Source organism: Biomphalaria glabrata, chromosome 8 (assembly GCF_947242115.1).
Source record: "Biomphalaria glabrata chromosome 8, xgBioGlab47.1, whole genome shotgun sequence".
Classification (NCBI taxonomy): domain Eukaryota; kingdom Metazoa; phylum Mollusca; class Gastropoda; family Planorbidae; genus Biomphalaria; species Biomphalaria glabrata.
This window is the reverse complement of record NC_074718.1, coordinates 38,214,907-38,238,411: the sequence shown is the minus strand read 5'-3', so window position 1 is coordinate 38,238,411 and position 23,505 is coordinate 38,214,907. Positions and strand designations below refer to the sequence as shown.

The 23,505-nt window shown below is 33.3% G+C and overlaps 1 protein-coding gene across 9 annotated transcripts in view; it reads left to right on the top strand.

Annotated features, from left to right (window-relative positions):
* LOC106053387 (E3 ubiquitin-protein ligase MYCBP2-like) overlaps positions 1 to 23,505 on the top strand; it is a 76,927-nt gene that overhangs the window by 14,415 nt on the left and 39,007 nt on the right. For 7 of the 9 annotated variants that reach the window (XM_056037494.1, XM_056037495.1, XM_056037500.1 and 4 more), the window contains exons 25-49: positions 464 to 542; positions 1,280 to 1,354; positions 2,197 to 2,366; positions 2,614 to 2,739; positions 3,160 to 3,287; positions 3,504 to 3,595; positions 4,158 to 4,292; positions 4,585 to 4,668; positions 4,876 to 4,972; positions 5,253 to 5,442; positions 6,006 to 6,280; positions 7,469 to 7,498; positions 13,614 to 13,844; positions 14,648 to 14,842; positions 15,864 to 16,067; positions 16,592 to 16,729; positions 17,775 to 17,953; positions 18,543 to 18,682; positions 18,822 to 18,919; positions 19,271 to 19,546; positions 19,853 to 20,099; positions 21,326 to 21,444; positions 21,731 to 21,818; positions 22,170 to 22,398; positions 22,964 to 23,108. In XM_056037494.1, coding sequence (XP_055893469.1) covers positions 464 to 542; positions 1,280 to 1,354; positions 2,197 to 2,366; positions 2,614 to 2,739; positions 3,160 to 3,287; positions 3,504 to 3,595; positions 4,158 to 4,292; positions 4,585 to 4,668; positions 4,876 to 4,972; positions 5,253 to 5,442; positions 6,006 to 6,280; positions 7,469 to 7,498; positions 13,614 to 13,844; positions 14,648 to 14,842; positions 15,864 to 16,067; positions 16,592 to 16,729; positions 17,775 to 17,953; positions 18,543 to 18,682; positions 18,822 to 18,919; positions 19,271 to 19,546; positions 19,853 to 20,099; positions 21,326 to 21,444; positions 21,731 to 21,818; positions 22,170 to 22,398; positions 22,964 to 23,108 — 3,770 coding nt within the window. The remainder of the gene's footprint in view (positions 1 to 463; positions 543 to 1,279; positions 1,355 to 2,196; positions 2,367 to 2,613; positions 2,740 to 3,159; positions 3,288 to 3,503; positions 3,596 to 4,157; positions 4,293 to 4,584; positions 4,669 to 4,875; positions 4,973 to 5,252; positions 5,443 to 6,005; positions 6,281 to 7,468; positions 7,499 to 13,613; positions 13,845 to 14,647; positions 14,843 to 15,863; positions 16,068 to 16,591; positions 16,730 to 17,774; positions 17,954 to 18,542; positions 18,683 to 18,821; positions 18,920 to 19,270; positions 19,547 to 19,852; positions 20,100 to 21,325; positions 21,445 to 21,730; positions 21,819 to 22,169; positions 22,399 to 22,963; positions 23,109 to 23,505) is intronic. The other 2 variants (XM_056037501.1, XM_056037497.1) reach the window with 1 other exon arrangement.

Here is a 23,505-nt window from a genome sequence, read left to right as displayed (position 1 = left end):
AAATGTAAATGTAGCTTCTAGGCATTCTCAACAGCTAATAAGGAAGTGTTGTCTTCAATGTTGATCTGGAGCTAAGTTATCTCTACATCTATATCAAGCTTAGGTAATATTAAGACTATTCAAAGTCATCCTTCAAAACCTTGGTTTGGCTTTACTTGGAAATTGTATAAATAGATAAACATTTGACACAAAGCCCTTAAAGCCTTCACTAAGTTGTCCTTTTTTCTCTCACTGCAATGTGATGTAGTTAGTTCTTTTATTTGACAAAATCATTTTTATTGTATTAATTTTATATTGCAGTCTCAAGTATCCTAAAATACATTATTAGATTTTGTTTAGGTTTATATATTTAAGTTATTTTGTAAATAAAAGTTATAGTTACCAATCTAAATGATTAAATTGTAAGTTTATTTTTTAAATTGTTTTTTAAATCTCTCAATGCCATTTTTTTTTTCCATTTCAGGTTTGATTCCTAGAGGGGAAGACAATGCAGGGCTGATTAAATGTCTTATGATTAGCAAAGTTGATGGAAACTGTAAAAGGTGATCAACTTTATATAAAAATACTGTACATTTAGAATCTCAGTCCCATGAAGTAATCATTATGAAGCTCACTTACATTGAACACTATGCTATTTGAAAATGTATTAATGACTCATTTCAGATGAGCCTAGGTCTATTCTTTATTATAATTACATTTTCCTAAAACCTGAATCTACTGCTAGTAAAAATACCATCAACAAACTCTTCCCTTCTGTTAAGAGTAAATATAAGACTGAAGTCATACCTGAAATTTTGATTGGCTGAAGCATGTTGGGTCATCAGCCTTATACTGTGGGTGCTTATTCCCCAAATCCTTCCAGTGGCTAAGAAAAAAAAAATATAACTAACTGCATTTCTGCATCTCTTGCCTAAGTACAAGCCAAGTGATGTGAGCAGACGTAGATAGGATTTCTTTCAGTAAATATGGTTAACTGTATTTTTAAAATGCCTTTAATTTACAAAAGACTTGAGTGCATTCCTAGTTACACATTTTAAGGCAAAGGTCTCCGACTAGATTGGCATGAGAAATAGGGGGAAGAGACCAATAGTTTTCTTTTCAGATGATTTTTAGTTGGTATGTGGACGATTGGTTTGGTACCCTTGTAGAGTCGGTTTTATCACCCATGCACAGCTGTACCAACAGGGAATGTCTCAAGTCTACAATAAATATGTTAATCTAGAACTTTATTGTTCACAAAATGCCATTAAAGGTTGTTTTTTCTTCCCACTTCCCGCAGCTTCATTGGAGAAGAACAAGAGAACCTGAGCAACCAAGCTGTGTGCCTGGACCCAGTCTATGATGTACTGTGGGGGTAAGTAGCTGACAACTCTCTCTCAATACTGGGTTCCTCTTCTGTTTTTTTTTTTGTTTTATGATATGGTTATGAAGTGTTCTGTACATTTGTTACCTGTTCTGACATAAAGTGTTGTTAAGTGACACTGTCATCTCGTGATAATCAGCTATAAGTGCAGTCGAGGTTAAAAGGTAGAAAGTTCATTATTTATTTCATCAGAATTCACTATTTATCTAAACTACAGTTTTGGTTATCATGAAAAACATTAATAGTAATTTTAAAGGCAGTAATTCAAATGATATGATGATTTAATATTTTCAGTAAAACTATACACCTAACAGTTCAAATGCTTACTCTTTTATAAAGATAATGAACATAAAAAAAAATACAATTCACCAATTAATCATTTAGGGTATTAAAACATATCATTAAAAAAATACAAATCACCAGTCAGTGAAACATTTACTTAAGGCATATGACTCTTTAATCCATAACAAGCTTATTTTGTTTTGTTTCCTTATAAGGCTAAACTTTTAAATGTAACTATTTGGTTAGCTGTTTAATTGTTTTTATCATGAGTGATTTTTTTTGTTTATTTCTCTGACAAATTACACACATCATACAAAAGTCATTCTAAGTAAAGACACATTAAAATTGAAAGAAAAAACATAGGCTTTCACCATTCGACAAAAAATACAACATGCAAAGATTTTTAAGCGGATTAATTAAGCAGTTATCATTTTATACCAGATAACAACAAAATGTTCTCTGGTGAAATCCCAAGATTTGTAGACTCTAAATTGTTGAAAAAAAATATTTGTACTTGTGCGACAACTCATCAAAGCCTATTGTTTATACAGATACAATCCTAAAACACAAGAGATTCGGTGCTACAATGTAATGATATGTGAAGCCCAAGATCTGAGAAAAATTGACCCTGGCTACTGTGACATATTCAGCCCTGAGCTGGCCATGCCCACCAGGACCGGTTGCCAGGCGACCCGGTCACACTGTGCACTTCATATGTTGGGTAAGTCTAGACTTGACTTCTATGATTGTTACTCTTCAAAAAATTTTTCGCCCAACATGTCATTTAAGTGTACATCTAGCTACAATAGTAAAACTACCTGTAAAGTATCTGTTGATAGATTTTTATTTGCTATCACAAAGTTTTATTTGCTGTCATAAATTTTAGATAGAAAATGTGTTTTTAAAAATCGACCATCATTCAAACTCTGATTAGATCATTGCTGTATTCATTTTTGTTTCCCCTTAAGGCTGCTTGGACACATTGACTGTCGCCCACCAGCTGAAGATGCAAGTGGCTGAGGAGTCTCGTGAGAAGACTTCAATCAACAAAGTTTACAGCAAGGAGGACTACACTGTAGTCAACAGATTTGAAAGTCAGTTTGCCTTTTCACTTGTTTCTAAACTCGAATTGTAGTTTTTGTCTTGCTTCTTAAAAATTGTATTATGTTCTTGTGGATTTGTGGTCTGGATTTAGTTTGTACAGATACAACAGGCTGCCAGGTAACTGTTAAAAAGAAGTTGGTTGTTAATAAATTACTGGTTACAATAAGAAGTGAACCAAGTATCCATGGACAAAATGTCTTCATTATGTCTTGTAAAGCAATGTTTTGGTCTATCTTTATTATGTCTTATGAAATAATGTTATGGTCTCTTATCTTCATCATGTCTTGTGAAGCAATATTATGTCTATTTTCATCATGTCCTGAAAGCAATATTATGGTCTTTATTATGTCTTATGAAGGAATGTTATGGTCTATCTTGTACTATGCCTAAAACAGTTGTTTATTTTGCAGGTCATGGAGGAGGCTGGGGTTACTCTGGTCACTCAGTGGAAGCTATTCGTTTTATGTGTGACACAGATGTTCTTCTGGGTGGCTTTGGTCTGTTTGGTGGCAGGGGAGGCTATATAGGAAGGATAAAAGTATGTTGCAAACAGTTTCTTCAAGCCTTTGTATTTTACTGAACTAGTCCTCAAAATCCTACTAGCATTGCTCTTCTTTTAAGCTGAAGATTAATTTACATTTTTGGACAATGTTTCTTTTTAATGTTACTAATGTATATCTTTCAATCACTAATTTAATGTCAATGTTTGAATCTTAAAACAAATGATTAAGACTTTTGATTGGTGCTATTTCAGCTTTATGAGCTGGGTCCAGAAGGGGGAGACAATGAAGGAGACGGAGAGTTGTTGGTGGAAACGGAAGAGACTCAATTTGTGTGTGGTGCCCGGTAAGCTCACTTTATCTGCAAATAAAGATCTACTGCATAGTCCCTTTTTATATATCTATTTGTATTTGTAAATTATGTATTCATTCAGATTTGCCTAGTCTGGTGAGAAAGATTTCATTGTGAATATATGAAGCTATAATAAAATATTAAATTTGGAACTTTTTCTAATACAACAGGGCCATGACATGGCCTAAATTGTATCGATGTGCACCCCCCCCCCCCTTCAAATAAAAAACAAACAAATATCCAATACGACAGAGTTAATTTGCTATCCAGTGTATTTTTCACTCACATAAGACTTAATGTACAGTGTGTACAATCCACAAATTTACTTATGATTCAAAGGACTAATGTTTGAGAATGGGCAATGTTGCAAGATAAACCAATGAAATCTATAACCTTTATAGATTATATGCAGTTTAAATACATGCCCGAATGTAGTTATTCATGGGATGCAAGCTTACCACTCCCAAATAGAAATTTAGCTTTGAGATTTATGATGATTAAGTAAGATGTCTGCAAACTTGAAAATGTTTTTAATCTGACTTTGGTTTTGCTTCAGAGAGAAGTATGCCATGCTGTTTGATGAGCCAGTTCCCATTCAGGCCAATTGCTGGTATGTGGCTTGTGCCAGGATATCTGGTCCCAGCTCTGACTGTGGTGCCAATGGTCTATCGACTGTCCATACTGATGACTCGTAAGTAAATCAAAACTGCACCGAGCTTAATAAGAATAAGATTATAAACACAAAAGGTTGTTTTTTTTTTTAAACTTTGCCATTTCTAGTTTCTCACATTTTCCTTTATAAATTGTACTTCTGTAATTTGTTAGGGTGACCTGTATGCATTGTGACACAAAACTTCTTGTTTTTTTTATATTCAAAACAAGTACGCCATATGGTTCTTTTTTCAATATTTGTATTCTTTGTTTTTATGTATTGAGTAACATAGAAACATGTGAGAATAAATAATACATTTTTTTAACTATAGGGTTGTCTTCAAATTTAAAAGTTCTAGAAAGTCTAACAATGGCACTGATGTCAATGCTGGACAGATTCCACAGTTGCTTTACAAGTAAGTTTTACAAATATTTTAAGTTTACAAATAAATTGTAGATTATTTTTTATAGCAAATAAATATATTACTCAGCCTTCTTAAGTATTTGATTATCTTGTTGTGAAAACTTTGTACAATTTTTTCACTTTATTAACATATTTTGTTAGATAAATTGCGTTTCATTTTAATTTCATATTTTTTTTTTTTATATTGTAATAATTTCAGACTTCCACCAAGAGATAGTCCTACCGTGACCAGAAAAGCAGATCAGATGGACACCGCACACATTCTCAGCAATGACTTCTCCCATACAGTGACACCTGTAAACTTTTAAATATTAAAAATAAAATTTATATAGATATCTTGATCTTAAAGCAAAGTTAACTATCATCATTCTTTCCTAGTGAATGAATCTGAGAAACTATACAAGTCATTTGTTGTTTTTTTTCTCATGAAAGAGACAGTTGTTATTTTATTGCATGAACATATCAAATTAAAAGAATAATTGAATACATTCATTTGGCAATCTAAATACATAAGAGTCTTTTTTTTGGTTCTGTTGGTTATTTTTGTAAATGTGTTATTGTCTCTCTCCCCTACAGCAAAGTCTTGTGGCTCTGTTGAAACTGCTTGAGTACAGCTGGACTGCACTCCATGCCACAGTGCCGTCATCCTCAGGGTTTAAAGGTGGACAGGATGAAGTTCTCTCAGATATACAGAGGATTGTTTACATATCCAGAGCTTGTCTTCGGCTGCTCCGGACCTATGTAGCCAACATTTATCCAGATGGGGGTAAGACAAATAGTACATAGTCTCAAAAAGTTTGATAGACTTTCAGTGTGATTACAGTGGAAGTAGAGAGATTGACTAGTAAATTTCTAATATTCCTGGGTCTGTATAAATATTTTTTCCCCTTGGAGTTTACAGAATGTTGATCTTTTGAAAATGTTATTGGCATTTAGGTAATGTTTTTGTTTAGGCTATGGTGTTTTTTTTAAATCCCTGGGGAACGTAATTGTGGATTGTGATTGTGCAAGCTACAAAAAAACGTGCGTTATTTGCATTTGAGTTGAGCCATAAACCTTTATATATTTGCCTTTAAAAAATTTTTTTTTTCAAATACATGTTAAAAGCTCTTTTATCTCAATAACTTCACTAACTTTTCATTCAGCTGCACCTAATTTGTATTCATCTCAACAATGTTCATTTTCTATAAATTAGGAACATTAGCTTATTTTCTTTTATGCTCCCTTAATTTTGATGAATCAGATGTTTGCCTATCAGATAGAATCAATAATTAGTAAACAATTGTTTTAGCTGAAATGCATTATTTCTTGTTTTTGTCTCACTAACAGTGTTGAAAAAGAAGACTGCCCCGGAGTCCAGCCAGCTTGCAGAGAGAGTTGGAGATGCTCGAGATCTCTTACGGCGAATCCTGGCTGAGGATCTTCATGTGGCCAAGTTTAGGGCTACCTTGAATGAACACCAGAGCCTGAAGCAGTACAGGCAGATGAGAGAGGATGTGTTGAATGAGTGTCACACCACCTTCCGTGCCTGCTTCCATGCCTTCTACCCAACAGGACATTTAAAGTGGTGGTGCTTGTGTGACCTGCTCTGCCAGATGGAACCAGTAAGTTCCTTTTTCTATCCAGATATATTTCTGACAGTCATCTTCACATTCATTTATCTCAGTACTTTTTTTTTTTTCATGCATTCTCATGTACTCTCCTTGTCAGGGGCCCGGCCTTATTTAGTGAACTTTGTCCTGAAGTCAGCCCATGCACAGCTTTTAGTAGTGTATTATTTAGTTTTGGCTTATTAAAAACTACTAAAACTGTTAATACCATTGTACACTTGTCAGCATTCCAACATGTCTTTGTTTTTATAAGAAACTTACAAAAATAAAAAGTTTCAACTTAGAAATAATATTTTAATCTTCCCTTCATTTCTTTTGCGCATACCAGCACAACTTTGTCTGAAAATAATAAATTATACCTTATCTCATGGCTTGATGATAACTTCATCTATTTTTAACGTTTACCTTTACTTTTATTTATTTTCATTTAAAACATTTTTTATTTCAAACCTTTTTTGGCAAATCTTTTTTTTTTAACAATTAGCAGACTTATAAAAATTTATTTGTGGCATGATTGCATGATTTGAAATTAATAGTTAAAAAAAGAAAGATCCCTTTTTAATTTTACACCATTGTTTTACCCCAAAATATTTCCTCTTATATTTGTCTGCTGACTTACTAGTTAAAAATCCTATAGATGGTTTGATAATGAAGAGATCAGTATAGAAAAGAATAATTGTAAACAGATGATTTTTTAAAACTATTTAGAAGTTATTCTGTTTGAAACTTGATACAAAATAAGCTGACACCATTGGTGAACAATGTTTATCTACTTTTTATCTGTGTATCAGATTCAGTATGACATAATAATATATAGTTGTTTCTCAACTTTGATTTTGTTGAATATTAATTACCAGGCATTCAGAAATGGAAAAAAAAAGTTTTTTTTGTCCACTAGTAAATAAAAATACTTTGAGCTATCTAAAAATATTGAGCTCTGAAACAATAATTATTTTGATAGTAAGTCTGGAACTAAATAGTTAAAAAAAAAACTATTTTAAATAATAGTCATAAGATATCTGCGGTCACAAAGGTGTATTTACTTAGAGGTTTTTAACATCCTCTTTCACCCAAGGCTACCACACCTCCCAGCATTCACTTAACAAGCATTATGTATGTTTGTTGATATTGATCACTTGCCTAATATGTGACATTTCCCATTGATACATTTCCTTTTTTTAGATACTAGAACGCAGAGGAGCCACACAGCAGGTTTGTACATGTTGGAACTCAACTGTTATACATTACAAATTAGAACAGAATCACTTTTCTCTTTGTTCAAGCAGTCTAAACTCATTGAGGCCACTCCACTACTTTCATCCAAATATTTTCTTCTGGTCTCTCTTTGACAAATGTCTTAAATCAAATAGTTTACCTCAAGTATTGATCATTGAAAAACAAAAGAATATTGCAGTTGTGAGTAACATGTTTTACAGTCAAAGAAGTCACCCAACATTTATTTAAACAAACGGATTAAATGGAAGTGATAGCTAACACTAGATCGTAATGACTTGATTTGCTAAACTTGTCTTATTAAACATACTTTAGGTAAACTTATTTTATAAGAGTATAATTTTAATTGGTATTTTGTTTCACATCAGGACGTATTGTGGTACTCCTAAGAAAGTAAGAGACTTTCCTAAGAGAAGAAAAACTCATTTTTATTGTGGCCCTTGTGGAGGATTTTGAATGTTGGGTCTAAGTAATGAAAATGAATTATTAACATTTGATTCATTGAGCTATATCAGCTTAGCCTGAAATTGTTTTAGATCATGTAGTGGTCTGTCCAATGACTCTAGACTGCTAATAATAGGTCTTGCTAATCTAAGTGTGCTCTTGTATAGAATGATGGACATAGTTTCTCTTATCACTTTACAATCATAAACCCTTTTTATTTACATCACAACAATTATATTGAAATCTCAAGACCACCACTACAGCCATAATGTAATGAGAGGCATGCACTGTAATGGTCACCAAAACATGATGGTGTGTAAAGACCCCTTAAGCCAATGTTTTGTACAAATCGTGACAACACTTCTGTTTTTTTGTTTTTTTGAAACACTTCTGGTTGTAGTAAATACCTCGTATTGTCTGCCTAATGTTGTTTAGCCTCACAGATTTACTTGTTTAAATATTCAGTCACATTCTCTTTGCTTTAATGTCTCAGATATTTTATTGTAGTACAATATCAGCATTATCTGATGTGGAACAGTTTACAGCTGTAGACTTGTGATTTTAAACAAAAGCTTACTAAGAAAAATTGAATTTTTTTTGGTTGGTGAAATCTTTGCTGTAGAGTTTTTACATTTTTACATTTTGTTGATTGACAAATTTTCATTGAGCTTAAAGTAAATTAAAGCTAAATACATTTTAGTGCTTGTGGAAATTGACTAAAACTGCTAGATTTTCATCTTTTGAAACATTCCTAAGAAGTTTCTTGTTACCTGTCAGAGGGCAGTACCTGCAACCACATCATTAGAAAAGTGTTCGTTGGACACTGTTAAGAATGAATTTTGTTTCCTTCTATTAAATCTTAATCCTGAGAGTGAAAATAGTTTTCTTTTCATAATAATACAATTAATGCTTGAAATTTAGGCCTATAAAGTGAAAGAACCATGTTTGCTATTGTAATCTCACTGAAAAGCTGATGACATGAATATCATGTGGGACCTGAAAATAGTCATTGGTGTGGTATTGCTACAGACCTGTTATCTCGTTTAAAAATTCTTAAGTAGACACTTTCAACAGGAGTACCGTATACTTGGTTTCTCTTTCACAACATTGGTCCTGGCAGAGGGAGAGACAGAGTATTAACTGTTAATTAGCTTTATTATCTTGAAGATGATTAGTCTTATGATATTCCTATTTTCAAAGCATAGACTTGCAACTTGAATCACTTAAAGGCTCTCACTGAAGAAACATCTTTTCTCTTATGTCTTGAACTTCAACATTGTTGGTCCATGCTTTCTTGTCTATATCCTCAACTAAATGTGTAATATAAATGAAGAATCAATAGAACAATTATACCATCTGAAAGTCAAACCTTCAAGACAAATTAAAAGATTGAGATCAAAGATTCATTTGTCACTAGATTATCATTTTATTCTTCACAGTTGGTTTAGTGAGAAAGCAGGCTATGGAGTTGCAGTTTATATTTGAAACATGTGTGCCGCTAGCTCTTAGTATCTGAAGTTTTAAAAAAAAAAGAGATTTGTTTTTTAAGTAAAGCATCACATTAGGTCTATGTTGTTTTCGGTGGTGTCTTTTTTCTGTTAGTACATTTAAGCCACTCTTTTATATCTTTTCTTAGGTTGTCTGTATTTTATTAGTTCACATTTTAGATTTGTTAACCAATATAAACTAACTTGAAGACTGTTTGAATTGAGGCAAACACATAACTATTCACATATAATACTCTTGCTAATGTTTGATTCTTTTAGTTTCTTTCCATTTCTTTTTATCAAGATTAACCAAAAATGTATAGTGTCTTCTTTTTTTTTTTCATTATCATAACATTTTAGAGTCTTTAAATTTGATTCATTCTCCATGAGTCAAATATCTTTCTTTAAATGTTTTTTTTTTATCCAGTGCTAAGTGTAGTTTTATTTCCCCTTTTCTTTTTCCTATGTTAGTGCATATTATACATTATATATAATATAACACACCCATTGAGGCTTGAACACCTAATTTCTTTTAAACATGTAAATTGCATGATGCTGACACACTTTAAGGAAGCATCATATGTTTAGTTTTATAGATTCTATAAGCAGAAATCACTGTCTAAGACATTAATCACACCTTCTACTTAGTAACTGTACATTCAGTAACAAACAATTGAAGAGAAAATGTAAACAATTTTACCACAGTGCATCTTGAATTATCTCTGCGAAAATATTTTGTATGTTTTTGTGTCAGAGAAACTTGCAAATGATCTTTTTTTATTCAAAGCAACATGCACATGTGAGTAACTGGGTTGACATGGCTCACTTTCTGTAGTCCTCAATCACACGTGGCCTGATAGTTTTAGGGCTTTTTTTTTTTACCATCATATTCATGCTTATTTCTCTGGCTTGTTTTGAAAAAGTGGCTACAAATATAATCCCAAAGTATTAAACACTGATCATTTGAACATTTGTGTCCTTTGTCTTGCTGTTTTTACTACAGCCTAGATTGGTTCAGCTTGTACCAGCCCTCCATTTAATGAATGAAAGTGGAGATTAACAGCTTTGCCAAATGTAGAGCTATATTTTTTTTTTTTGAAAGATGTTTGTTTAAAAAAAATATATAAAAAGAGACATTTTTGAGTGCTTGAGCTTATGCAAAAGTTATTACTTTTGGTTTATTTTGGGGAATACAAAACAAATACTAATGAAGAAAATAGATTTGTTTTCACTTATTTAAAAACTCTTGATTTTTTTTTTCTAATTTAAAGCTGTATGGATGGCCAGTTCAAAAAGGGTCAAAATTGAAAAAAATCTTTAAATACCTTCGTTGTTGATGTATATTAATCTAAAATAATTTCATATTGTTTATGGACTGCCATAGTCGAGGGTGTTCATTTTGGTTGCACATGGTTCTTTAAGAACAGAAATTAAGAGTTATTTGTTCAGGTCTATTTGAATTTAGATCACAAATTCTCTGACTAAATGTGGTAAAAAAAAATTGGGCTTAGCTGTTTAATATCAAATCTTCCCCTTGTCTCTTCTCCATGTGCTGCCAGGGGGTAAATTGCATGGTGTTTTTTTTTTTTTTTTGGTACCAGGGCATTCTTTAATTAGTGGCAAGGTTATTGTCTCATATTTTAAGTTTTAAATCATTCAAATTTTTTTTTAGAATACTTATATATCTCTACAACAATAGTCAAGTGTTTATTCACATGATCAACAGTTTCTCTGTTTTCTTTTTAAGTATTTCATATATACTTTTAAGAGTAAATCTTCCAATCCAAAATTGGCATTCATGTAAATCCATTTTCTTGGCCACCTTTTGAAATATAGGGTAACAGCTGATTGTTCAAAATCATCAGATTAGTTGTTGAGCTTCGGTTTATATTCTGGCTATCTCCTGTAGTTAGTATGTTACTGTAGAAGAGAAATGTGTTTGTTTATACAGCCCTTAGAATTCTTTCCTTCTGGCTATCTCCTGTAGTTAGTATGCTACTGTAGAAGTGAAATGTGTTTGTTTATACAGCCCTTAGAATTCTTTCCTTCTGGCTATCTCCTGTAGTTAGTATGTTACTGTAGAAGAGAAATGTGTTTGTTTATACAGCCCTTAGAATTCTTTCCTTCTGGCTATCTCCTGTAGTTAGTATGTTACTGTAGAAGAGAAATGTGTTTGTTTATACAGCCCTTAGAATTCTTTCCTTCTGGCTATCTCCTGTAGTTAGTATGTCACTGTAGAAGAGAAATGTGTTTGTATATACAGCCCTTAGAATTCTTTCCTTCTGGCTATCTCCTGTAGTTAGTATGTTACTGTAGAAGAGAAATGTGTTTGTATATACAGCCCTTAGAATTCTTTCCTTTTGGCTATCTCCTGTACTTAGTATGTCACTGTAGAAGAGAAATGTGTTTGTGTTTTCCTCTCACCTTCACACTTTTGATAATGAATTATTTCATTCTATTTTCATTTACTAGTGTACAAGTGTGTTTATGTGTGTGGGCACTGTTTTAAAGAGTGAGCTTCTATTGTAGTGTCCCTTATGCATTTTTTATTTTACTTTACCCCATTTTCCCAAGGCTTATGCAAGTAAATTGCTTTTAAGAATTTCCAGGATTGCTTTTCAGAATTTGTACTTTAAGAGCTCTTAAGAGCTTAATTATTGCACATTTTGCATAAATTTGGGCATTTCAGTACCATTAGTGAAATAAAAGTATCAACAAAACAAAGTTATAGACAGTATCAAAGATCTAAGAATGACACAACACAGAGTTAATGGGTATCTAGATGTATTCATTAATAATGTTCGTACATGTCTTTTAGTTAATATTCTGAACAAAACTTTCTTCCTTTGGGGATAGAAAACTGTTTGCTCTTTCTTGTCAATAATCATGTTAAACCAAATCTTAAACGAAACAAAAAAAAAAGGCATTAACAAAACTTAAACAAGAGATGCTCACTAGATACTATGTAAGCTCAAAATATTTACTTATTTTAAAAACACACTAACACTCTACAGCCATAAGACAATCAGAAGACTAGGTTAATAATCATGTTAAACCAGATCTTAAAGGAAACAAAAAAAAAATGGCATTAACAAAACTTAACAAGAGATGCTCACTAGATACTATGTAAGCTCAAAATATTTACTTTTTTTAAAAACACACTAACACTCTACAGCCATAAGACAATCAGAAGACTAGGTTTAATTTTATATATTGGGATCAGTCTATCCTATTGTAAATATCTTTCAATTCTAATTATGTCTAATGAATTGGAAAAGTAGAAGTAGATAGTTACAAGTCTTTGCAACCCAACTCTGTTGTTAGACTTTATTTGCTTGACTTTAGCTGGTCTCTATTTATTTAGATCTGGTAGTATAAGGGCTTCTTTTTTTTTTTTAAATAGATAGTTTGGGAATTAGCATAGCTTTAATTTCTTTTTTTTTAAAACCTTTTTATTATGTCTAATTAAGTCTAATATGTAAATAATAGTTAGAAATAGTTAAGCTTCATTTTTTTTTCTTAAGACATTCAATTTAAATATATAAAATAAAAAGACAATTAGTGCAATATTTAATCAATATTAGCTTTAAAATCAAAATATTTAATATAGTTCTTAATAGGTCAGTGAAAAACTGATTCTCAACTAGTAATCAAGTTTATACAAAAAAATTTTTGTTTTAGATTTTTTTACTTGTATAAACACACATTTAGGTCATGCCTCTTTAGAACTCACTTGATGGGAGCTTTTGAACACAATTGCATAAGGACCATCTTTTGGACTAAAAGTGGCTGAAAGCTTCTCTCTGATAACTGTTTTAACAGCAACATAACTAAAGGAAGTCTCACTGAAGCAGTCCATTGGGCTTGCTAAAACATGAGTACCAATTTTTTAACAGTAATTTTATGTTTGAATGAGGCCATGCCAAGGTTTGATCATTTTTATTGTAACCTCAAAGCTTAAATATTTTGTATTCTCTTCACCACAACTCAACCATCTTTGATTTTTTTTTGTATGAATTCTTAATCTTCATTCTGACTTCTTTTAAATACTAGTACTTGTGTGACATGGTGCTTATCTACTTGTGTGACATGGTACTTGTGTGGAGAAATGAACAATTCCTCATGTGTATATTTTGACATCTCTTCTTTTTGTCTCATCACAGAACAGTCCCAATGTTCTTGGCATCAGCAGGCTGCTGGCTGCAGTGATGGAAGCCATGTGTCACCCAGCTGTGAAACTGACTGCCATCATGCCCATCAATTGTGAGCCAGAGACAGAAGCCGTCATAAGGAGGCATAGCATGAGCATTGATGACAATACCAACGCCATGGCCAGGTTGGGGGAAATGCAGAGATACCCTTTGCTGGCTTCACACATGACTTGTAGAATGGAGGTGGGCTTTTTAGCAACTGTATGATTTGTAGTAATAGTAATTTGATTAGAGCTTGAAAGGTTTCTACCTCCTCTGTCTCCATTTACTAAGTAGGTGCTAGTGAAATTATTATTATATTATTTTGTTAAGGCTACAAAACTTATTACAAATTATATGTCATGTTGCCACTCTTAGGCTACAAAACTTTTTACAAATTATATGTCATATTGCCATTCTGTCTTTATTCTACTTTGTATTGACATTTGTCCCATTTTAAGTCATTGCAGTAGGTAAAGATCTTAGACTGATTTTTCAAGTTGTACGTACTTTTGTTTAAAAATAAATCCACATTAATCTAATTAATCCTTGGGCATATTTTGGGAGTCATTGGCACAGCAGAAGTGTTTCAGAAGTAGCCAGGTTACATGAGGTCAAACTGTGTAAGCATAGCCATGATCAGAATATGGGTAACAAAAAATCAGCATATATAACAATATTTTTGCTTATTGGACCAAAAAAAAACAACTCAGTGTTTTTTAATTATCATAATTCAAATAGGCTTGAAATAGAAAAAAATTCTTTTTTTCCGCATCATTTAATAATATAGAATCTAGATAAATAAATCTTAGTGTGTTAACCACTATTAGGCCTATTTAAACATTCATAAAAACTTTTGTCACAAAAGAATTTTTAATAACATTGCTTAAAGAGGGCAAGTACAGAAAGAGTTGATGAATCATCATGTCAATAAATCTAAGTAAACAAAAATTGTAAATATTTTCAAAGATGAAAACTAACTTCAACATCTACTTTTTTTTCTACAGGAGGACAGTTTACCAGCTGGCTCTCATGTTACCTTTAAGGAGGTGTTAGAACGACTTCTCATGATTGTGGCCATACCAGTCAGGCAACTGCTGAACAAAGAGCCCACAACCTTCCCCAATGCCTTGATTGCAAACACCTGCGCCTTACTGACCACCATTATTGGAGAATTGGCAGCCACTGCCATGGGCTTAGAGGTTTGTATTGGGAAGTTTAAACTACAATGTAAAACATATGCTTTGAAAGCACATAAAGGCTTTCTTAAAAGGGCTGCTAATCTAATTTAATGCTAATGACAGAAAAATGTAACAAAGTTTTGTTACTTGTTGATAAAGTGTTTTTTTGTTTCATACTAATTATTATTTCTGAATCCCAATGAGTTACTTGCATATTTTTTAAATTTTTCTCTCTAAAAAAGCACCCAGTTATCAATTCTACATTCACCTATCCCTAAGTCTGTTGGAACTTGAAGGCACCTAATACGATCTTTCCATTCCTCTAAGTGTTTTGCCAGGATTTTAGTTTCTTTCATTAAAACACATGATCTTTCCATTCCTCTAAGTGTTTTGCCAGGATTTTAGTTTCTTTCATTAAAACACATGATCTTTCCATTCCTCTAAGTGTTTTGCCAGGATTTTAGTTTCTTTCATTAAAACACATGATCTTTCCATTCCTCTAAGTGTTTTGCCAGGATTTTAGTTTCTTTCATTGACAGGCCTGTCCATTCCTTGGTGTCTTTTCATCTCATCCTTTTTCTTTTCCCTGCAGAAAGGTCTTTCAAATATAGCCAATTACTTCCTTCACCTATCCCTTAGTCTGTTGGAACTTGGAGGCACCTAACACTATCTATCAATCTTCTCTCTCCATTCCTCTGTTTTTGGCCTTAATTAGAGTCTCTTTCATTGACAGGCCCATCCATTCCTTTATGTCTTCCCATCCCATCCTTTGTCTGCTTCTCTTTCTTTTGGCTGGTGTTTGTTTCCTGCAGAAATGTCTTTGTGAGCCTTGTAATGTTACATAGATGTTTTACAAATTACTTGATTTTTTAAAAAAATAAATATCTGTCTGCCCCATTGTATCATCATTTCATGCCGTTTTCCAATGTATTCATTTGGGTAATTTAAAAGCCACTTAGCAAAAATAATTAAGTTTTTCTTTTATTTCTCTCATGACATGTTATGATGTCAGTGTAGTTAAAACTTTTTGCTTGTTCTACAGACAGACATCAACATTTCCTCCAGACCAATGCTAGTCACTCCAAACAGGTTCACCCGATGCAGCAACTCCTGCCAGTGGAATACAGGGAAGGGCAGCCCTGATGGCATTGCTTTCTCTGTGGACAAGCCAGGCATTGTCATGGCAGGCATCTGTGTCTATGGAGGCTCTGGAACTTATGAGTATGAGGTGGATGTTATGAAAGAAGTAAGTCAAAGACACATTTTATCTTTTGTATAGGATGAATGATGGAGGCGCTGTGGCTGAGCGGTAAAGTGCTTGGCTTCCGAACCGGGGACCGGGGTTCGAATCCTGGTGAAGACTGGGATTTTTAATTTCTGGATCTTCGGGCGCCTCTGAGTCCAACCAGCTCTAATGGGTACCTGACATTAGTTAGGGAAAAGTAAAGGCAGTTGGTTGTTGTGCTGGCCACATGACACCCTTGTTAACCATAGGCCACAGAAACAGATGACCTTAACATCATCTGCCCTATAGACCACAAGGTCTGAAAGGGGAACTTTTTTTTTATAGGATGAATGAGTGTAGTACTTCTAAATTGTAATTTCTTAGCTGTAATTAAACTGATACTCAATATAATTAATATATTCTAACTTAGACTGACTTAAGCTTAAAAATATTACTTCAATTTAATATGTAAAATACTCTAACATGGGGATACAACTGCATTTAGTTCTTTTGTTCTCTTAATTTCAATTTGTGTCACTCCTTAGGAGAGTGCAGACGGACAGAAACAGAGCAGTAAACCTGAGTCCTGGACCACTTTGGAAACAATGAAAGGAAGCTTCTCTCAAGAAGACTGTATGAATGACATTGCTGAGATCAAGTTTGACAGACCTATCCCAATAAAAGTAAATAGTTTTAAAACCTTTTTAAAAAATTGGAATGTAAGTGTTGTGTTTTGTTATTAGAGAAATGTTCATACTTAATTATACAATGTTTCTTTACTATTTATTTAGCAGAAAAAAAGCTTTATTTTATTTAAGATCCATTTTTCCTTTTGCTTAACATACACCAATACATATTTAGAAAGCACTTGTATTGGTAAATATATATGTTTGTTTGCTTGTTCCCTAATCTAGATTTTCCTTAGATATCTTTTATTTTAGTTTAACCATTTTTACATGCTTATAGTTCTTGGCAGTATGTTTGTAGTGGATTAATGATGATGAAATAATGATGCCCACTACAGCTGTGGTGGGTATGGGAGATGACAAAATTAAATGATGATGAAATATTGATGCCCTACAGCTGTGGTGGGTATGGGAGATGACAAAATGCCAGGGCCAAATGTTAAATGAGTTTCAAAGAGAACAGTATAATAAAGGACGCTGGCTGTAACTGCAAAACATATTAAAACAACATATACATTTAAAACCCAAAGATAAGCTACCACTTAAGTCAGATGCAGATGGTGAAAAAAGTAAAGTTCCCCTTTCAGACATTGTGATCTGTTTCTGTGGCCCACAGATAACGAGGTTGTCATGTGGCCAGCATAATGACCAACCACCTTTACTTTTCCCCAACTAGTGTCAGTACCCATTAAAGCTATGTGTACTCAGAGGCACTTTACAGATCCCTAAATTAAAAAACCCTGTTTTCACTAGGATTCGTACCCTGACCCCCTCGGTTTGGAAGAAAAGGGCTTCATCACTTATGGTTAAAAAAGAGCTTAAATAGTTCATCAGCTTTGTGTTTGTCAGAAATTGCAAAATATCAAGATCTAGATCACAGCTGGGTCTGCATAGTAATTTAAAGTACTAAACTTTTCTTTAATCTTTAAACTCTGAGGACCGTAATTATTACTATATGCAGTATCACTCCTGTGTTTTTGTTTTTTATAAATTCTGATACAATTACAAGCCTTTTAAAAATTTTCTTCTTTTGTATTTGAAGGAGGGACAAAAGTATGCTGTGTTACTGAAGAACAATGGACAGAGAACTTTCCATGGAGATAGTGGCATCACCAAAGTTCGCTGTACAGAGGGTACAGTGTTTACCTTCAGCACCTGTAATCAAAGCACTAATGGAACCAACATTATCCGGGGACAGATACCTAGTATACTGTACTACAGGTAGTTCATTGGTGAAACTGTTCCCTATCATGTTGGCATATGTTTTACTTGGATTATTGGATGAAACTCATTTTTTTAAATTACTTTTCCCCCCATGGTTTCACTTTTACAAAGATTACTTGCAGTTGTTTCATTTTTACTTTGTTGCTTCCCTTATCTTATAAAACTATTTAATTTATCTCTCTTCTAGAAACATCTTTGTTTATAATTTACATCTGGGCATTTGTTTAAGTGTCTTGTAGAGATAGTCTAGATTATTTACATTTGTTTTTATTGTTAAATTACTATGTAATGGTTTTAGAAAGAAAAAAAAACATTCTGCAATCATTACATAAAATGTATCCATTGTCAGCATTTTTTAAATATTTTTTTGTGTAAAATTATGATCATAATAGAGTGCAGTTGATTTATTTACCACTTGTTATCTGTTGTCTAATTATAATAGGCACAAAATGCCACCTTGAATATCTATACATAAAAATTGTGTAAATAAAGTGTTTACCTTAAAGCTTCTAACTTCAACATGGTACAACATGCTTGAAAGAAATCAAAGGAGAAATTAATGTCAATTTATTTCACATTTTCCCAGTACACCACAAGAGGGTGAGGCCCAGTCCCAAAGCAGTCGCAACTTGATGGAGTTACTGGCCAGGAGGAACTGTATAGACATTTGTGGAGCCATCAGTCACCTGGCAACAGACTTGCTACACAGAGCCCATTCTCATGCTAGTAAGATTCAATTTAATTTAATTATGCAATATAATCTTGAATTTTTTTTAAATTTTAGGTGAGATGTATTCAGCACAGTGAAATTAGAGGAATAAATTGTATTCTTTGCTTATCATGTATTTTTATGTTTGCTCTGCAGGCAGTATTGGTGAAAGTCTAGGAAGCTCCCATCTCTTCTCATCCCTTCTTCCTCTGGCCTTAGCCTATGCTGGTCCAGTAGCTGTACAGGATCCTAGGGTAAACATAAGTGTATTAACTCCACATAGATATTTACACTTAAGTCTTGTAAATTAGATTTGTCTTGTCAAGAAAAAAAATGAAGATTCCCTTTAAGCTATTTTTAGCCAAATCCAGCGACAGTTTCCATGACCTACTATTTTTTAAAACTCATTTCCTACAAATTACTTCAAAAATGGCAATTAAGAAAGTTCTTAAGTCTAAGCGATGTGCTAAAAAAATTTGGTATGTTGTTTTTATATTAAATTGAGCATACAGCTATCATGATTTTTTAGGTTATTACAAAATATAAATAATCTTAAACTGTTTTTTTTTTTTTTTGTTTCAATATTTGCCTTTGTATTTACACAGGGAGCTGTGCAGATTCTTTATTTGGTGCAGGAGATTCTTCCAGCCGTCTCTGGCTTGACTCGCCTCATGGTTCCTGTCCCAGTGTCTAACAGCTTGAGCACTAGCCAGAATGCTGGACAGCTCAGCAGAGTGAACAGCTCTCTGGACAACAGCATGAGCAGCACCAACAGTCTTTTGGCTGGCGTTGATGTCAGCTCATCCACCACCACCAGTCAGCACTATGCCATTGTTGAAAGTGACCACCCTTACAAGGCTGCTACTGTAGTCAATTATAGGGTAAGGCCTGAGATACAAGATATCTACTTTCAGAGGGAAGGAATGTCATTTTTTTGGATTCCATAGAAAAAAAGTTGGACATTGTTTGTTTTTTTTTAAAATAGTAATTTAAAAGAAATAGAATCAAAAGAAAAATGTGTATATTTAATAAAGTTTATTTAAATTTTACTTACTATATTTATTTTTTATACTATTTTACTCTATTAATTTATTGTTACAAATTTAGACTATTAAACTTTATTGTGTGTACATAACCATAAAGATGCTTATTTGAATATTCTTTTCACACTGTTTATACCTCATTAGGTTGAGTTTCCCTCCTGTGTCCGCTGGATGGTCCTAGAATTTGACCCACAGTGTGCTACTGGACAGCCTGAGGACTCTGTCCAGCTCTACATACCAGCCTTTGACAGTCTTAGCAAGTCCACTCTTAGTCAGGCCTGTAAAATAACCACATCCAGTTCTGAGCTTGACCCAAACACAACACACTGGCCAGTGCTGAAAAAATTTTATGGCAACACAGAGTGGCCCAAATCAGCAGTCATACTACCAGGTAAACAAATACAGATTGAACCTTCCTCTTCCTTTTCTATAAAGCAGATAGACAATCTTGTTGCCCATTTTTTTATTTTTTATTCACCTGGGATCCTTAATCCCTAAACCATTTTCCAAGTCAACAATCTAAGACCCTAGACTTTTCTAACAGCTGAGACGCAGATTTTTCTTAGGCCTAGCCCTAGGCACCAAATTCAGACTGATGCGCTCCCTGGTCATGGATACATTTTTATATGCTTGTGAGTCTTGGACGTTGACTGCAGAGCTAGAGAGGATGATCCTAGCAATGGAATGGAGATGCTTCAGAAGGATCCTAGGTATCACATTCAAAGACCACATCACAAACCAAGAGATTAGAGACAGGGTTATTGCAGCGATTGGACCCCATGATGACCTGTTAACTATCGTAAAAAAAAAGCAAGCTAAATATCTATGGCCATATTACAAGATCTTCGGGGCTCGCAAAGACCTTCCTTCAGGAAACAGTACCAGGAAAAAGAAGAAGAGGCAGTCAGAGAAAACGATGGAAGGACAAAAAAGGAAAAAAAAGCAAGCTAAAAATCTATGGCCATATTACAAGATCTTCGGGGCTCGCAAAGACCTTCCTTCAGGAAACAGTACCAGGAAAAAGAAGAAGAGGCAGTCAGAGAAAACGATGGAAGGACAACGTAAAAGAATGGATGGGCATGCCATTGAAAGAGGTTTTAACTAAGGCAAAAGACACGAATGGAGAAAGACGATTGATGAATCTTCCATGGTGCCCCAACGGTCCAACAGACTAAGGGATAGGTAACGGTAAAAAAAATACCTTTCTAACACCCTTAAATTTTCTTACAGCCAAGACTTTTCATTACAGCTTCAAAGATAAATGAAGAGCACTTAAATCATCACAAAAGGCATTGTTTCCCCCCAGCTTTCATTTTTTTAAAAATTCTGATTAAACAATTCAAGAGGATTGGTTGTCAAGCTGGAGGTTATTGAGTCTTGACTGAAACTGGGGCTTTCACTAATTATTTAGGAATTTTCGATATATGAACCATCTTTCAAAGATGTCTGAAATGCATCTCTATGCAGCCCTATGTTAGCCTGTCAACTTTTTTCCCCTAATGGGGAAGTTACTTAATGTTATCTTTGAAAACCAAGACTGTCCTAAAAGAATATACTGAGTATTTTACATTTGTGACCACCACTTAAAGCTCAATCTCATTGTATTTCCTGCTTCAGGTCATGAGGTGATCATATCTTTAGAAACAGCCTCTGACTATGTGAAAGATGAAAAAGCTTCCTTTTATGGCTTCAAGTGCTCCATTGTTGGCTATGAGTGGAGTGCCAAACCAGAAGAGGTGATTTTGTTTTACTTGCACTCTAGTTGACAACTTTGTTTTATAATGCATCAATTAAGATTTCCTTTTAACTTAAATTTGAAGTTAAATATAAAAAAGTTAACAAAAATTGCATACCTTCATTGCATTCTTTTATTTTTTTTAAATCAATACTTGTACTTATTGCACAGTTGGTATTAAAGAACAACATAATTTTCAGATATTAAGGAAACATTTCTGAAAAAAAAATTGTTGACTGTAACTGTTGTAGTAAAAGTGTTTTAATTTCCTCTATTGTTCCCTATAGAGCATTCTAATGTTGGAAAGAGAGCTGGCATTCCTAGGTGGCATGTGCTGCTCTGCCTTGATGAAAAAAGACATACCTCTACCATCTGGTGAGTTTTAATCCATATACAATTCAAAACTTAGGCATTTTTATTTAGTTCACTTTTTATTATTAGTCTAACAATAAACATTTGTTTGTTCAGAGATTACACAAGTTTGTATGCGTTGAAAATTAATAAAACATGTTGGATACTTATCTCTTAGATTAAATAAGCTCATGAATAAATATTAAATTAAAATTGTGATTGATAAAAAAATATGTTAATAATTATTACTACATGTTAATATTAAATATTATAACTACATGTTAATATTATTACTACAAAACATTTGTATATTTTGTTATTTTGTTGTTGTTTTGTACTTAAAATTTATTAACTAATATATATATATCACAATAGTGACAATGGATGAAGTAGATGAAGATTTAGAAGTGATTGAGGAAGGTGCCAGGATTGTGTTTGAGAATCACTCAAGCCTGCTTGAAAAAGGCTTTGCCTTGTCTCAGCCCCCTACAATCTACCAAGCCTTGGAAGGGAACCTCCCCCTGTGTTGGCAGTCCAATGAACACAGTTTCCTCAAGGACTTTGTCCTCTGTACTCAGGGCACCAGCGGTGGAAGACTGGCTAGGTCAGCGGCACATTAGTTTATATGGTGTTGCTCTTACTCTGTTGTGTACCAATAAAACTTGTCATGTATTCTCACCGCACAAAGACAATATATTTCCTTCCTAATGTGCTTTCTTCAAACTTTCTTTCATTAATCTGGAAATCTCATGATAACAAGCTATAAATGATATAAACCAAAATTCTAAGCATTCCATGTTTCTGTGGCAAATGCCCAAAATGGCTAAGTCTTGTTGCATTTATTGAAATTCTTGTAATGTAGCCTCAGCTCTGTTTAGTACGCTAGCTTGTAATTTTAGCCCATATGCCAATTTGATCATCTTGACTTAACAATTATCTTGCACTGATCACTCTGTGACTGTTACATAATAGTTTGCAAGTTGTATTAACTTTTTGTTTTAATGTTATTTTATGAAGTTGTAAATCAGTTTACAATATATAGATAATATGAATAAATTTTACCTTTTTTTTTATTCTTCCTCTTCTGTTGTGAATATTTACCTCCAAAATAGTGTCCCTAAAGTTAGATACCATCAGCTTAATGTTTATGAAACTACTTTATCATTTAGATGGCTGCAGCCAGACTCTTACCTTGACCCAAAACAGTGTGAGATTGAATGTAATAGAGATGAACTCAAGTGTAGTTGGCCAGCCTGTGTTACTGTCTACACCAAAGATCAGTATGGTCAGTTGGTCAATGTACCTAACCTTAAGGTAAGGATTTATTAACTGATGTCAACATCGACATGATAACAGTGATATGTTTATTAATAGTAGATGTTTGTATAGCAAAGTGGGTTACATTTAGATTTTTAAAAATTACTTTTTGCTTGTGTTAATTAAAAATTCGACCTCTTTTATTGTGAAGTTGTCAAGGGAAGATGTAGCGAAGGGTCTGTTGCTAGGTGGAGTGTGAAACCTTAAAAAAGTGTGATTGAAATAACTTTTGTTTCTTTCACTGAACTATTGTGATGGATTAAAAATTGTGATGGACACTAAAGATGAAATCAGCTTGCAAAGATTATCATGTCCTACAAACTTATTGACTGAAGAATAAATGCTGTAATATAATAATTTTATTTTTAAAAGTGAAAGATGCTTCAATTAGATA